The sequence below is a fragment of the Enhydra lutris genome, unplaced genomic scaffold (genome assembly GCF_002288905.1).
Source record: "Enhydra lutris kenyoni isolate GAN:26980312 unplaced genomic scaffold, ASM228890v2 scaffoldscaffold34, whole genome shotgun sequence".
In the NCBI taxonomy this organism is placed as follows: Eukaryota; Metazoa; Chordata; class Mammalia; order Carnivora; family Mustelidae; genus Enhydra; species Enhydra lutris.
This window is the reverse complement of record NW_019154118.1, coordinates 15,548,697-15,562,935: the sequence shown is the minus strand read 5'-3', so window position 1 is coordinate 15,562,935 and position 14,239 is coordinate 15,548,697. Positions and strand designations below refer to the sequence as shown.

At 61.1% G+C, this 14,239-nt stretch overlaps 1 protein-coding gene across 1 annotated transcript in view; it reads left to right on the top strand.

Annotated features, from left to right (window-relative positions):
• LOC111153764 (pleckstrin homology like domain family B member 1) overlaps positions 1-14,229 on the top strand; it is a 44,242-nt gene extending 30,013 nt beyond the window's left edge. Inside the window, exons 13-24 of the mRNA XM_022512985.1 lie at positions 261-269; positions 1,564-1,695; positions 3,225-3,365; positions 3,519-3,621; positions 4,680-4,974; positions 5,055-5,145; positions 6,755-6,901; positions 8,725-8,841; positions 9,102-9,204; positions 11,898-11,983; positions 12,129-12,161; positions 12,876-14,229. Coding sequence (XP_022368693.1) covers positions 261-269; positions 1,564-1,695; positions 3,225-3,365; positions 3,519-3,621; positions 4,680-4,974; positions 5,055-5,145; positions 6,755-6,901; positions 8,725-8,841; positions 9,102-9,204; positions 11,898-11,983; positions 12,129-12,161; positions 12,876-13,016 — 1,398 coding nt within the window. The 3' untranslated portion in view covers positions 13,017-14,229. The remainder of the gene's footprint in view (positions 1-260; positions 270-1,563; positions 1,696-3,224; positions 3,366-3,518; positions 3,622-4,679; positions 4,975-5,054; positions 5,146-6,754; positions 6,902-8,724; positions 8,842-9,101; positions 9,205-11,897; positions 11,984-12,128; positions 12,162-12,875) is intronic.
• Positions 14,230-14,239: the final 10 nt, after the last annotated feature.

Here is a 14,239-nt window from a genome sequence, read left to right as displayed (position 1 = left end):
CCCTCCCCTTCCAGCTCCTGCCCCAGCAGATGGGGTGCGAGGAGATGCTTGGGAGTGGTGGCCGTGTCCATGCTGTGTGTGTGTGCGTGCCCCACGGGGGATGCCCAGGGTGTCAGAGACAGAAGGCTTGTCTGGGGGCTGGGTCCTGATCCTCAGTGGACTCTTGGAAGGCCTCTTGGCTTCTCTTGTCCCCAGCCCAGACCAAACCCAGGGGTGGGCCTTCAGGGTCTGCCTGGGGCAGGGCCTGGATGCCAAGGCAGCTTCAAAAGGTAGAGGTCAAGAAGAGCTTTCAGACCATTCTCCCTGCCCTTTTCTGGTCCCCCGCCCGGCCACAGCTGTCTCCAGGCACAGTGGGCCACTGAGCTCCCCGCCCCTGCTCTGGATCTTGCATTGACTGGAATGATGGCCCTAAGGCATGGAGTTTGGGTGCTGGGTACCTGGTTGTACCCTGTTAACCTCTTCTCTGCCCATCCCTCCCCCGCCCACCGGGCCCCCTAGGAGTATGTGAGCCTGGCAGAGGTTCTCCAGCTGTGCTTCCGCTTGGACCCCCATGCTTCTGCCGCCTCCCCCGGCGCACTCGCCCAGCCCCTGCCTGACAGTGAGGTACCAGCCACGGAGGGAGCCCACCGGTGCCTCCTCGTGGGTGCCCAGATGGTGCCTCCGGCCTGGGTGGGGCTTGGGGGAGAACAGGGTCTCTTCAACAGTGAGGGAGAAGGGCCGCTGGCATACGGGGGTTGGGAGTGGTTTCCTCCCTTCCCAGGGGCCTCGGGAGCATCAACTCCTGGTGGCTCAAAGCCGGGCAGGCCAACTGAGAGGACTCGCCTTGCGGGGCTCGGAGCGCCTCTGCCGCTGTGTGCTTCCTGTGATTACCTTCCCTTGCCCATGGGCAGGGCTGGCGCTTGGGTCGCAGTTCCATTAACCTCTCCTATTCCCTCCCGCATCCTGGCCTGCCCCCAAGTACGTGACGCTTGAGCAGCTAAAGGCGATGTGGGGCTCCTCGTCCGTGCCCACAGCCCCTGCGCCAGGCCTGCCTTTCTGGGCCTCTGCCTCCCGGGACCTGGTTCCCACCACCTGCCTTCCTCCCGTGCTGCCCTCTTCCTCCTCCGCTTCTCTCACGCCTTCACCCAAGGTTGGTGGTCTGTGTGTTCCTGCCGTGCCCAGCGCGCTGCTGGTGTGGCTGTGTGTGAGTGTGAGTGTGTCTGTGTCCCACCCCTGCTTCCCAGCTTTGAGCTCCAGGCCAGCCCCCGGGAGAGCTCCGTGCCGGTGGGCGCTGCTGGCTGGCATCGTGGTTGGCATAGCACGAGTCTCGTCTGGGAGTTGTGTCCTGACTGTTCCTCTTTGCCCTCGGCGTGTTGACAGCAACTGTTCTCTCACTGTTTTTCTCCTCCTTCTCTTTACGCTGTCCTTCCTCCCTTCCTCCCTTCCCTTATTCCTCACCTTCCTGTCCCCCCTCCCATTGTGGCCTGCCTTTACTCTTCCTCCAACCTTCCCCTCCCTTCCCCTCCTCGCCTGTTCTCCACGCCCCCCCCCCCCCCCCCCCGCCCCCCCCCCCCGATGGAGGAGCTGCTGCCCCCTGCTGTAGACTTAGAGCAGTGGTACCAGGAGCTGATGGCCGGGCTGGGGACCGGCCCCGCTGCAGCCTCCCCGCGCTCCTCTCCCCCGCCTCTGCCCGCCAAAGCTTCCCGGCAGCTGCAGGTAACCCCCTCTCTCCGAGCCCTGCTTCCCTCTGCTCTGGGTACCTCCTGCTGGTCCAGCGGCCACACAGCGCCACCTCAGATGGGGTGGGGAGGTGGTGGTCAGTCAAGTCAGGGCAGCAAGGGGCTTCTGGGCCCTGACATTGCCTCACGGGCAGCCGTCCCAGCCCTTTGGGCAGCTGGAGGGCCAGCCTGTGAGTCCACGGACGAGATGCAGGATTGCCAGTCCAGCAGAAGGACCTTCAGGAGCAGCGGTCAGGTTGGGATGGCTCTGGTGCCTCGTGCTAGGGCAGACTGTGGCTCTGCTGTCCCCGGCTGCCCTCAGGCCAGGAGTCTCTCACTCGGTCTGGGGGGCCTGACGCCCTCTTGGGCCTCTTGCAGCTGGAACTAGTGTGGTCGGCATTTTGCTCTCTGGGTCTCCCCATGGGTGACAGGCAGGGGCAGTACTGGTGGGGCAGAGAATGAAGTGACAGCCCTGAGGACGTGCCTGGGCCTCCTCAGCATCTCTGTGCAGGGCATGGGCCTGCCTGTGGCCAGCTGCTGACTGTGGGTGGGGAAGGGGTCAGGGCGCTGACCTGTGGTTGTGCCCAGGACCCCAGCGCTCAAGATTCCCTCCTGGGGTGCAGGCACTGCACTCTTTGTGGCCTCATCTCGAGTTTCATGTTCCCTTTAGGAGGAGTTGGATTCTTCTAGCGTGTGGGGCAGCTGTACTTCATGTCCAGCTGGTTAGAAGTTTGTTTTTTTAAAGATTTTATTTATTTGAGAGAGAGAGCATGAGCAGAGGGGAGAGGCAGGCAGAGGGAGAAACAGGCGCCCCACTGAGCAGGGAGCCCTATGCGGACTCGATCCCAGGACCCCAGGATCATGACCTGAGCCGAAGGCAGACGCTCAACCGACTGAGCCCCCCAGGAACCCCAAGATTTGTATGTGTTTTGATTCATGTGACCATCAGCAGTTCACTCTCTGCTTTTACAGAGCCAACACTGGGGCTTGGAGAAGTCATCATCCCCCCAAGGCCCCACGACTAGAAAGTGGCAGAGCTGGTGCTGGGAGTCGGGGTTCGTGCCTCCAGACCCCGTATTCAGCCGGCGTGAAGGCTGGGAGGGAGCTGGGCAGTTCCTTTGGCTAGTGCCACTCCCTCCTTTTGCAGATAAGGAAGCCAGGGCCCAGAGCTGGGAGGTACACAGCCCAAGGTCACAGAGCCTACTAGCAGCCAGGCCGGACCTGAAGGAAGCCTGACCTGCTGTTGGTCTCCAGCACAGCCCTGCCCAACAGATGTGAATGCCTCCTCCCAAGGATCTTCTCTCAGACCTGGGGTGGGGCCGGGGATTGGCGGCTGCCTATAACACCTGTCCCACCTGTTGCACCTGTCCGTTGGGCTGGCCCAAGAAGCTCGATGCCGTTGTCTGTTGAAACAGCCTGGGAGTCCTGGTGCCAGGGCAGGACCTGGATCACAGCTGGCCTAGGTGACATGGGGTTGGCAGCCGGTGGGCAAGCCAGAGCTGACCAGGCAGGATCTCTTCCCTCCAGGTTTACCGCTCCAAGATGGATGGTGAGGCCACCAGCCCCTTGCCCCGGACCCGCAGTGGCCCCCTCCCCTCTTCCTCTGGCTCTTCTTCCTCTTCCTCCCAGCTCAGCGTGGCTACCCTGGGCCGGAGCCCCTCTCCAAAGGTCTGAGGACATTGGGTGGGCTCCTTGTGTGGCATGGCGGGGGTAGGGAGGGGAGGGTATGCTATGGGGGAGAGGTCAAGGCCACCCAGGAAAGCTTTGGGAGGTGGGGTCTTCCGAGAGCCGGGTCCCAGTGCTCCGTTCCCCCACCCCCAGAGTGTTCTACTCGCCCAGAATGGGACAGGCAGCCTTCCTCGAAACCTGGCGGCCACGCTGCAGGACATTGAGACCAAGCGCCAGCTTGCCCTGCAGCAGAAGGGTGAGTGGCTGCTTTCCCAGGCGCCCTGGATATCTGCCCCGAGCCCCCTACACCACACTTGCCACGGTGTTTCTTTGCTTTAATGGAGTTGTAGGCAAGCGCAGGAAACGTTTAGATTGAGTATCTGAAGAGCTTCCTGGACATTTATCAAGAGACTGAGGGCTGGGAGCCGTACAGACCTTCCCAGAGAGCTCAGCAAAGAAGGGAGATGCTTGTCGGCCTGAGCTGGGATGGACGTCACCCTGTCTGGAGATGGGGGTGGGGTACCCGATGGCCTCCAGAGCTGGTTCTCTGAGATACCAGCTCTGGGGACCCAGGAGGCCTGGTTGCCTGTGTGCATCTTGATTGTTCTGAAAGCCCATGTCTGTGCCTCTCCCTCGTCTCATCCCCTCTGTGTCTCTCTACCCTACCCTTTGCCCGGGGCCCCCACACCAGGCGAGTCGCTTCCTGCCGAGCCCCCCCCAGCCGACAGCCCAGCAGGTAGAGCGGTGGTCACTGGGGGCATTGCTTTGGTCAGGCGGCCCCACCTGGGCATCTGCATGAAGTGTCCCGCGCAGGTCCTTGCTGCCCCGCCCCGGCCCCCTGTGGCCTCCCCGGCTGAGCTGGGATGGGGTGTCTGGCTGGCCGCACCCCTTGAGCTGGACTGTCCCCTGCCTCAGTTGTGCTCTGCCTCGTCTCCTCTTCTTCGCTGCTGGTGTCGCTCTTGCTTGTGCGTCACTGCGGGCGCTGCATGGACACCCTGCTCACGGACCTCGCCCCCCGCCCCTTCCCCTCCCCAGCAGGCGGGTGGTGCATGCGTCCTGCCCTGCTCTCCAGGTGATGATGGTGAGCTGGAGGCACCGCCCGGGCAGGGTCTGTGCCCCGCTGGGCCCAGGATGCAGAAGGAGCGCTGAAGCCACACGACGTGGCCGTGTCCAGTCGTGCAGGCGACCGCAGTGCTGGCGGGGCTTTAGGGAAGCTGGTGGGGGCCGAGGGCTGGGCTCACCTCGTCCCTCTGTGATGCTGCCCTTGTCCCCCAGAGGGCCCGCTGTGACACCGCCCCCCTACCCCCTCCGCAGGACAGCAGGTGATTGAGGAGCAGCGGCGGCGCCTGGCAGAGCTGAAGCAGAAGGCGGCGGCCGAGGCCCAGTGCCAGTGGGATGCCCTGCACGGGGCGGCCCCCTTCCCGCCGGGCCCCTCCGGCTTCCCCCCGCTCATGCACCACTCCATCCTGCACCACCTGCCGGCTGGCCGGGAGCGCGGGGAGGACGGCGAGCACGCGTACGACACGCTGAGCCTGGAGAGCTCGGACAGCATGGAGACCAGCATCTCCACGGGTGGCAACTCTGCCTGCTCGCCCGACACCATGTCCAGGTACCTGCCCCCGGGGGGCCGGCCCCGCCTCTGCCAGCCGCCTCCAGCCTCCTGATGCCCTGCTCTCCCTCTCCCTCCAGCGCCAGCGGCCTGGACGTGGCCAAGATCGAGGAGATGGAGAAGATGCTGAAGGAGGCGCACGCCGAGAAGAGCCGGCTCATGGAGTCCAGGGTGAGGCGGACCCGCTCCGGCGACCCCAGCCTCTCTGCCCCCAGCGCCTCGAGACCTTCCCTTGAGGGAGAAAGGGTTTAAAAGTTCATGTTCCTCAAGTGGAGGAAGCCTGGCCACATGGCAGGTGTCCCCGCTCTCAGGACAAGGGGTAGCAGCATGGTCACTGCCAGGCATGTCCCGGACAGCAGCTTCCGGCCCCTGTGTGTTTGGCTCGGGGGTGTTTTGGCCACCACGGGAACTGATTCTGGTCTCCCCCGGGGGCAGGAAAGGTGGGAGTGGGAGCCTGAGGGGTCGGACTAGAAGAGCAGGCAGGTGTCCAGGCCAGAGCAGGGGTGTTGGTGGAGGGTCTGCGGGGAGTGTGAGGGGTGGGGGTGGGGCAGAGCGAGGCCGTGGCTCCTGCCCGCAGGCCTACAGGTGGGACCAGAGCGGTGTCCCAGGCACAGCCAGGCTGAGGGGCCCGGGCCTGCGGAAGGGGGTTGTGGGGTCTCTGCAGAGGCTGTTCTGTCTTCACCCGCTGGGCGCTCTGCGTCTCTGGAGGGGTGAGTGGGGCTGGGGGCAGGAGGCCTCCGCTAGGCCAGCCAGAAAAGAAGGCCTCTCAGTGGTACTCCCATCGAAGGAGGGCACATTTGCAAGCAGCTTGGCAGACGGAGAGAAAGGAGACTCTGGTCAGTTTGGGGCTGGGGAGAAATGGCAGCCAGGAGCGGATGGTGCTAAGGTCGTCAGTGTTATTGAGGACACAGCACGCCACAGACAGGCTCTGTGTTTGAGGATTTGTTCTAATGACTTTTAAACCCTTTTAAGAATGGCTTCTGTAAGTTTGTGTCTTTTTTCCCCAGAAATTTCAACGTTCAACTAGGAATGTTTGTATTTTGCTTTCAAAGGGCCTTAGTGGTTCGGGAGGGACTATGGAACATACTCAGTATTAGGGAAAGTCAGGCGGCGTGTGTGCTAGGAGCTCAGGTAAAGCGTGACGAACCCCGTTTATCCGGCGCTTCTGTGCTGCTGGCATCTGTGATGGGCGTTTAGCTACATGACCTGGTTTAAGTGTCACTCTAATCCCTGAAGGGAGGTGTGCTCGGCCCCATTTTACAGATGAGACAGCAGAGGGCGAGGGGGTTTAAGTGGTTTTGTCAGGCTTGCAGAGCTCATCCTGGCAGCAGATCTGAATCTGAAGCCAGAAGGTTTCTTTCTCTCTCTCTTTTTTTTTTTTTGGTAAAGATTTTGTTTATTTACTTACTTGACACAGAGAAAGATCACAAGTAGGCAGACAGGCAGGCAGAGAGAGGGGGAAAGCAGGCTCCCCGCCGAGCAGAGAGCCCGACGCGGGGCTCGATCCCAGGACCCTGAGATCATGACCTGAGCCGAAGGCAGAGGCTTAATCCACTGAGCCACCCAGGCACCCCGCAAAGCCAGGAGGTTTCAAATCAAAGCATTTGACCTGACTGGCAAGGTGCCTGCAGAGGGTGGGTTTTGGGGGTGATGCTCTCTGGTGGCGGGCTGCCCCCTGAGGTGGGTGCTGCCTGTGGCTCTGCCCCAGCCTGAGGAGGGGCAGCGGGGGAAGGGGCGGGAGAGGGCAGCCGTGGGCACTGACCCCTGGCTTTGGGGGCAGGAGCGGGAGATGGAGCTCCGGAGGCAGGCCCTCGAGGAGGAGCGGAGGCGGCGTGAGCAGGTGGAACGGAGGCTGCAGAGCGAGAGCGCCAGGAGGCAGCAGCTGGTGGAGAAGGAGGTCAAGATGCGGGAGAAACAGTTTTCCCAGGTGCGTGGGCGCTGGGGTGCGCTGGGTGGTTGGCTTGAGGGTGGGGCTGTGGAGGGCTGGGGATGCCCGGGCTGGTCCTGCGGGGTCATGCAGCTTGTCCTCCAGAAAAGATTGCTGTTGGCTCCGTACGAGCAGAATTCTGTTTGAGACCCGTTCAGCCCGCAGGAGCAGAGACCTGCGTGTGTGTGTGTGCGTGTCTGTATCTCGTGGCTGTCCTGGCCCTCGCTGCCCCAGACTCGGCAGCTCCAGGCGCCCCCGCTCCCAGCAGATGGTGTCACCCTGACTTCCGGTTTGCCTCTCCGGGAGAGAACTGTATTCGTTCTGGGACGGGCATCCTGAGCTTTTCCTTTACGCAGAAGGTTTGAGTAGAACGGTTGAAGGCGGAAGGAGAAGTTGGGTTGTATAGGGAGATCTATGCTGTCTCTGGTCTCAGATCCTGGCTCCCGACTGTGAGAGCCTGTGGGACTCAGACAGGCTAGTCCTTCCTGCTGGGTCTTACAAGCTCCGCTCCAGGGTGGGGGGTCCGGTGGGATCTGCCCCAGCAGCGACCAGCGAACCCAGCTCCCTGACGTCCTGTGAGGCAACAACATGAATTCTAAGGGGGTAGGCCACCTGGATTGGGTTTGGGAATTAAGAAATAACCAGGGGGTGCCTGGGTGGCTCCGTCAGTTAAGCGTCTGACTCTCAGTTTCAGCTCAGGTCATGATCTCGGGGTCATGAGATCGAGCCCCACATTGGGCTCCGTGCTGGGTGTGGAGCTGGCTTGGGGCTCTCCCTCTGCCCCTGCCCCCTCACACTCCCTCTCTCTCTTTCAAAAAAAATACAGATGAAATAATCAGAAACTCTTGAGTTTTCCCTCCATGCTTGGGATCTCTGTCAGGCGTCCAGTTCCCCTTTCCGGCCTCTTCATTGGCCGCTTCATGTCTGTCTCCCCTCGCCCCCTGCCGTGGGGCTCAGACATTGCTCCAGGGACAGCGGTGTCTGCTGTGGGAGTGGGTGCAGCCGCCTGTCTTCGGGGGCACCTCCTGGAAGCTGTGCATTTTGTTTTTTCTCTAAATAATTTATGGTGTTTCCTTTTCTGGCCTTTCTAATATAGAGGAAGAGTAGGAAAAAAAATTCCAGTGGACTGAGGGGTCTAGTTGGTATCAGAATTTTTTTAAAAATTTATTTATTTGAGAGAGATCACAAGTAGGCAGAGAGGCAGGCAGAGAGAGAGGAAGGGAAGCAGGCTCCCTGCTGAGCAGAGAGCCTGATGCGGGGCTCGATCCCAGGACCCTGAGATCATGACCTGAGCCGAAGGCAGAGGCTTAACCTACTGAGCCACCCAGGTGCCCCTGGTATCAGAACTTTTGAGATGGAACAGACCTTAGTGATTATCTAGTTCAAAGCTCTTGTGTTACTTTTAAGGAAGAGGGAGGCCCAGAGAGGCCGCATGATCCAAACAAGGTCCCATGAGCAGTCTGAGGCCAGATGGCTTGTTGGGCTTTCCTTCCCAGAGCGTGCCCACCTCAGGCCTCTTGCTTTATTCTGCTCAGCCCAGGAGGGAGACGGGGGGCAGGGAGAAGGCAGGGACGGCTGTGTCTTGCTCCTAGGTGGGGAAACTGAGGCATGGAGCCACTCAGTAGTTTGCCCAGGCCGGGGCTGCCTCGATGCAGGCCTGCTAGGTCTCTGCTCTTGTCATGAGCGCTGTGAAACCCGAGTGGTAGCCCCGGGGGTGGGAGGCGCGATGGCAGCAGTGAGGGTTTGGGACTGAAGCCAAGGGACCTGGACAGACAATGACATGGGGGAGAGAGAAGACTGCTGACACTGCCCTCTGCTTCCAGGCCCGGCCCCTGACCCGCTACCTGCCGATCCGGAAGGAGGACTTTGACCTGAAGACCCACATCGAGTCCTCGGGCCACGGCGTCGACACCTGTCTGCACGTGGTGCTCAGCAGCAAGGTGTGTGGCCTGTGGGGCCCCGGGGTGCTGGGGAGGGGACCCTGTAGCCTAGGCACCTCCTGGGCCCTTGGAATAGTGGCCCCAGTTCCTGCACTAACACTGAAGGTCTCCGTCCCGGGGCGTGCTTGCTGGCCTGAAGCAGTGGGGGCTGCAGCCCCCACAGAATCCAGGCACAGGTGACGGCTTTTATGGTACCGTTCCGGGAAGAGAGGGTCCAGGGGCTCCGCTCTGGGTCCTTCCTCACCCCCGCTCCTTGGCAGGTCTGCCGCGGCTACTTGGTCAAGATGGGCGGCAAGATTAAATCGTGGAAGAAGCGCTGGTTTGTGTTCGACCGGCTCAAGCGCACCCTTTCCTATTATGTGGGTGAGTTCCCGTCAGACGTCTCGGAGCCTGGACCCTTGGGCTGTCCCCCAGGGCAGCTGGTGTTCACCAGGCTTCCCAGTGGGGGGTGGGGGGCCTGAGCGGGGCCTGTCCTCCTCTCGCTGACGGCGCACAGGCTGCACCTGGTCTGCCTTCAGTCTTGGTCGTTCACATATTTGGCGACATTCCCGAGCGTGGAGTAAGTTCTGGGCCCTGCCGGAGGCCTTGGTGACTAGCCGGGTGGCTGCGGCTGTCCCTGCAGCTGCTGTCAGGGAGGCAGGTAGTGGCCAGACTGGGAAGGCTGGGCAGGATGGGCGTGCTGTAGGCGCCGCGCAGGCTCCGTGGGCGTGTGGAGTCCTGTGGATTCTGCCCTGGGCACGTTCCCTCAAGAGACTCTGATGAGCCCCTGAGAGGTGCCAGGAGCGCTCGGGATGGCCCTGGGGACAGGCCCCCTGGTACGTCCTGCTCCCCCTGCTCCCTCCACGTCCTTGGGGTTCCCGTCTGGACGGTTCCCACGTTGAGTGCAGGACGCCGTGTGGCACACGGGCCCAGAGAGGCCAGGCTGCGCTGCGGGACAGCCAGTCCTCAGATCCCAGGGGCTCAAAACCACAGTTTCCTTTCCTGCCCGATATGTGTCCGTGTACCTTGTGGGCCGGTGGGGCCCTGCTCCCCTCTGCGTCAGTGTTCCCTTTGTTCGATGGCGTGCGTTTTTAGAACGTTGCTGGCCACGGTGGCAGAGGGTAAAGAGAAGCTTAATTGTGCCTTGCATGGGCATTAAATGCCCTGGCTGGGGTCTGTCCTCAGGTCGCTAGTGGGGCTGCTCAGCCAGTCACCCAGCTCTGCCCAACCGTAAAGCGGGGAAGAGCACTCCTGTTCAGAGCCTGGAAGGAGAGGGCTGAAGTGTCTGGTGGCAGAGACACCCAGGCCCAGAGTGCCTGCCTCTGGTCTAACCTAGTCCCTGACCAAGTGCCACCCTCTCCAGGAAGCCTTCCCTGATTGCCTGGGCCCTGAGTGTGGGAGGCAGGAGAGGCCAGAGGCACATGTGTCCCCAAGTTTCCACCTGAGCTGGGAAGGGACTTTGTTGGCAATAGAGAGAGGCGGTGGGGGTGGGGGGAGAGCTCCATTTTAGGCATATTGAGGTTGAAGTGCCCCTGGGCCATCTCCATTTAGGCGAAAGGTCAGGGTTAAAGTTGACTGTGCTGGAGTAATAGTTGTAGCAGATCATACCTGCTGAGTGCTGCGCGAGCTGTAAGCACTCTACGTGCATCATCTCATTGATTTTTCATCATTGTCTTGTGCAGGAAGCACTATTTTAAACCCATTTACAGATACAGAACATAGGTTCAGAGAGGTTAAGTAAATTGCCCAAGGTCTCACAGCTGCTGAGGCGCCAGAGTTAAAACTGAACTGGGGTGGTTGGACTTCAGAGCAGAGAAGAGGGAAAGGGCTGTATGCTGGGGAAGGGGGAGGGGGAGGGACTGGCAAAGGGGTCGGGCAGGAAGTGGGAAGCCACAGGCCAGGTGCTGGGCTGGTGCTGGGCAGTCATGACCTTCCTGAATGTTTTTGAAATGAAGGAAGATCACGTCCTGATGAGGGGTGGAAACGGGGAGGGAAGCCAGCCGAAGGAGCAGACATTTATAGGCAGGGAGTGGCCCCAGCAATGAGGGACAATGCAGAAAGGCCAAGAACAACATGGACCCAGAGGCCCCTCCAGGGATTGGAGCTGCGTCCAGGGCGGGAGCCAGACTGCACAAGATGAGGAGCGGTGGGTGGTCAGGAAGGGGGAGCTGCAGAGCTTAGACTTTCCGTGAAGGAAGAGGTGGGAAGGAGCCGCTGTTGGAGGGATGGCCAGGGGCGGGGGTGTGGCTGCGTCCTTGTCTGAAGCAGAAGTGTCTGATGGAGACCGGCCTGGGGCCTCATGAGGGCCCTGAGTGTGACTTGACTGCTCCTGCCTTGAGCTTGTGGTTCTTCCTGCCCTGGCCTGGCCCATCCTCCCACTGACTTGGTGGAACCCGTCTCTGCCACGGGGTCCAGATCAGATACAACCTCTGTGAAGGCTTCCCTGGCCCTGCCTTACCGGGAATGGGGTCCTGCCCTCTGCTCTGTAGAACCCTTGCCTCATGCAGGACTTGATCCCAGGACCTGAGATCATGACCTGAGCCGAAGGCAGAGGAGAGGCTAAACCCACTGAGCCATTTCTGTATCATTTAACAGAGGTCTAGCGTCCCATCATGTGCTAAACTCTGATTTATTAACCAATCTCTACTTGATGGACCCTTGGCTTGTTTCCAAACTGTGAACATGGTTGTGGTGAACAGTCCCGTAAGTTTGTTGGTTGTGAGGTAATTGTTCGTAAGTGGGATCGATGGCTCAGGGGGCAAACACTTTCCTCATTGCGGTAGACCCGGCCCATCCTCCTGTAGGGCTGAGGCTGTGCACGCCTGTCGTCGATCAGACCTGCTGTTTCTCCAGCCTTGCCCAGAGTGTGCTGTCGCCTTTTCACCTATGTTTGCCCTTCTGATGGCTGTGCAGCTGTAATTTGCATTCTCTAATTCCGAGCAAGGCTGGGCGCCGACCACTTCTTCGGGCTCCGCGCTGGGCTCCGTTTTGGAGTCCTGGGAACCTGCCCTTTGCAGTGCGGGCGCCTCGCCTGAGGGACGGCAGGCCTCCTCAACCCGGCCCTGTTTTCTTTGCAGACAAGCACGAGACGAAGCTGAAGGGGGTCATCTACTTCCAGGCCATCGAGGAAGTGTACTATGACCACCTGCGCAGCGCAGCCAAGGTGAGGGCGGGCCGTGGGGACGGGGGGTGGCGGGGTCCGGTGGGCTTCTGGGAACAGCCACCTCCAGCCCGTCTTCTTGAGTCCTGGACCCCTTCCTTGATCTCTGTGTAAACTCTCTTTCCCTCTCTCCCTCTCCCCTTCCCAGAAGAGGTTTTTCAGCTTCACTGTGGTGACTGAGGTACCCCTCCCCCGACCTCTAACCAGAACTACTGCACATTAATGCCTCCTGTCCCTTACTGGTCCCTGACCCTTCACTCTCCCCTCCAGCCCCCTCCCCCGGGCCCGAGGGAGGAGAGGCAGGGGCTGCAGGGAGCCCCTGTGGGCCCAAGGGGCTTGCTGGCCCCTCCTGAGAGGACAGCAGGCTGGGCCCCTGTGGGGAGGTGGGCCCGGATGGCTCAGAGGGGAGGAAGGGGTTCTCAGGGATGGGGTGGGGCTGAGGGGATCAGTAAAGGGGACATATTTGAGGCCTGGGCCCTCTGCCGTCACGCAGATCAGCCTCCCCCAAGCCTCTGGTGCTGCCTCAGCTCTGACCTATACTCTTCTGGGGTCCTGGGCCCAGCATCCCACTCACAGCTCTCTCCACCTGCCGCTTTGACGCCGAGCGGAGGCTCTGGTCCTCACGGGCAGGGCCCTCTGTGTCTGATTCTGTTGCTACTCACTTTTGTGCCCGGGGCTGCCCAGAAACAGGGCCCCTACATGGCAGGGTATGGCCCTGCCCAGGTCCAAGGACGGCCCGGGTGTGAGGAGGGGAACATTTTGGCCTGGGGCCCCCTTGACTGATGGGGACTCAGTCTCGAGCTCCAGGGCACCCTGGAGCTGGGGGTGGGGGGCAAAGGGCAGACAGAAGGTCAGAGGTGAGCCCTGTCTTAGACCTTCCTCTCTCCCTGGCCAGAGCCCGAACCCAGCCCTCACCTTCTGTGTGAAGACCCACGACCGGCTGTACTACATGGTGGCGCCGTCAGCGGAGGCCATGCGCATCTGGATGGATGTCATCGTCACCGGAGCCGAGGGCTACACACAGTTCATGAACTGATCATACCGGTCCCGGCGTGGGCCTGCTGCACTGCCCGGGAGACAGAGTCGCACTCTGGGCCCCAGGCCGCGCGGCAGTGCTCCCAGAGGCCCTGGGAGGGCTCTTGTACAAGACTTCGTACCTTTCTGTAAGGAGCTGGTCCTGTGAATGTCCGCGCTCAGGGCCCCTGAAGAACCAGCCAGCAGATAAGTGGGGAGGCTACTGGGGACTCAGAACTGGCAAGAACCCTTCACGGTCCGGCCCCAGGGCTGCCAGGGCTGAGCAGCTGGCAGAGCAGGCCCAGCTCTGACCTGGCACCTGCGCTCCCCTAGCCTAAGTTCTCCTTCGCAAAGGACAAATTATGGTACCAGAATCTGCCAAAGATCCCTCCTTGCCTCCGTGCCCCCCACCCTTTGCAGGGGCCTTGGGGGCTGAGGACAGCCACATCCGGAGTGGGGTAACAGCTCAGGCGGTGTACTTCTCAAACCCCGCTCTACCCTGCTCTCCTGCATTTTTGTTATTACTTTGTTCAAGGGCCAGAGACCTCAAGTGTCATCCTTGAGGTCCCAACCCCATCCCCTTTTTGCAGACCCCAAACCCTGATCTCCATAGTGACTGCTTCGTTGCCATGATTACATACATGCTCATGGCCCCGGCTCTGCCCATGCCTCAGCCGTGGGCCCATCTGAGGGTACGTACTGCCATCTCTCCAGCCCAGGACCTTGTGCATCTCATGCTGGGGCGGGGGGAGGGACCAACCCCCGCCCCGGCCGTCCCCTGCCTGTGGCTCCAGGCCCCGGTGCGCAGCCTGCCGGCCCCCCAGTCCAGCCCTCTCCCTTCCACTCGTGCCTTGCTTAGAGCCAGAGGGACAAAGCTCGGACATCCAGAGACTGGAGGAGGAGGAGGGAGGCAGATGGGAGAGGCGGCTAGATGGGTTGTACAGGCTGAGTTCCTAATAGGGCTGGAGGGCTGCTCAGACACCCCCAAGGGGGAACCTGAGCAAGAGAGGAGGAGGCAGAGTGAGAGGACCCTGAGGTCTGGCTGCCTTCCCTTCAGCCTCGGATGGGTGACAGAAATGGAGAGCAGAGGACCAGGCCACCAGCTATCTGGCCTCGGCCCTTCACGCCTTAACACTAAGCCCACCTCCCTGCCCACCACTGGGCCATGGCTGCTGGGCCCCGGGCTGGGTGATGGTCAGTATTTGTAAGCATCTCAACAGAATAATAAACCATTTGGACTATGTG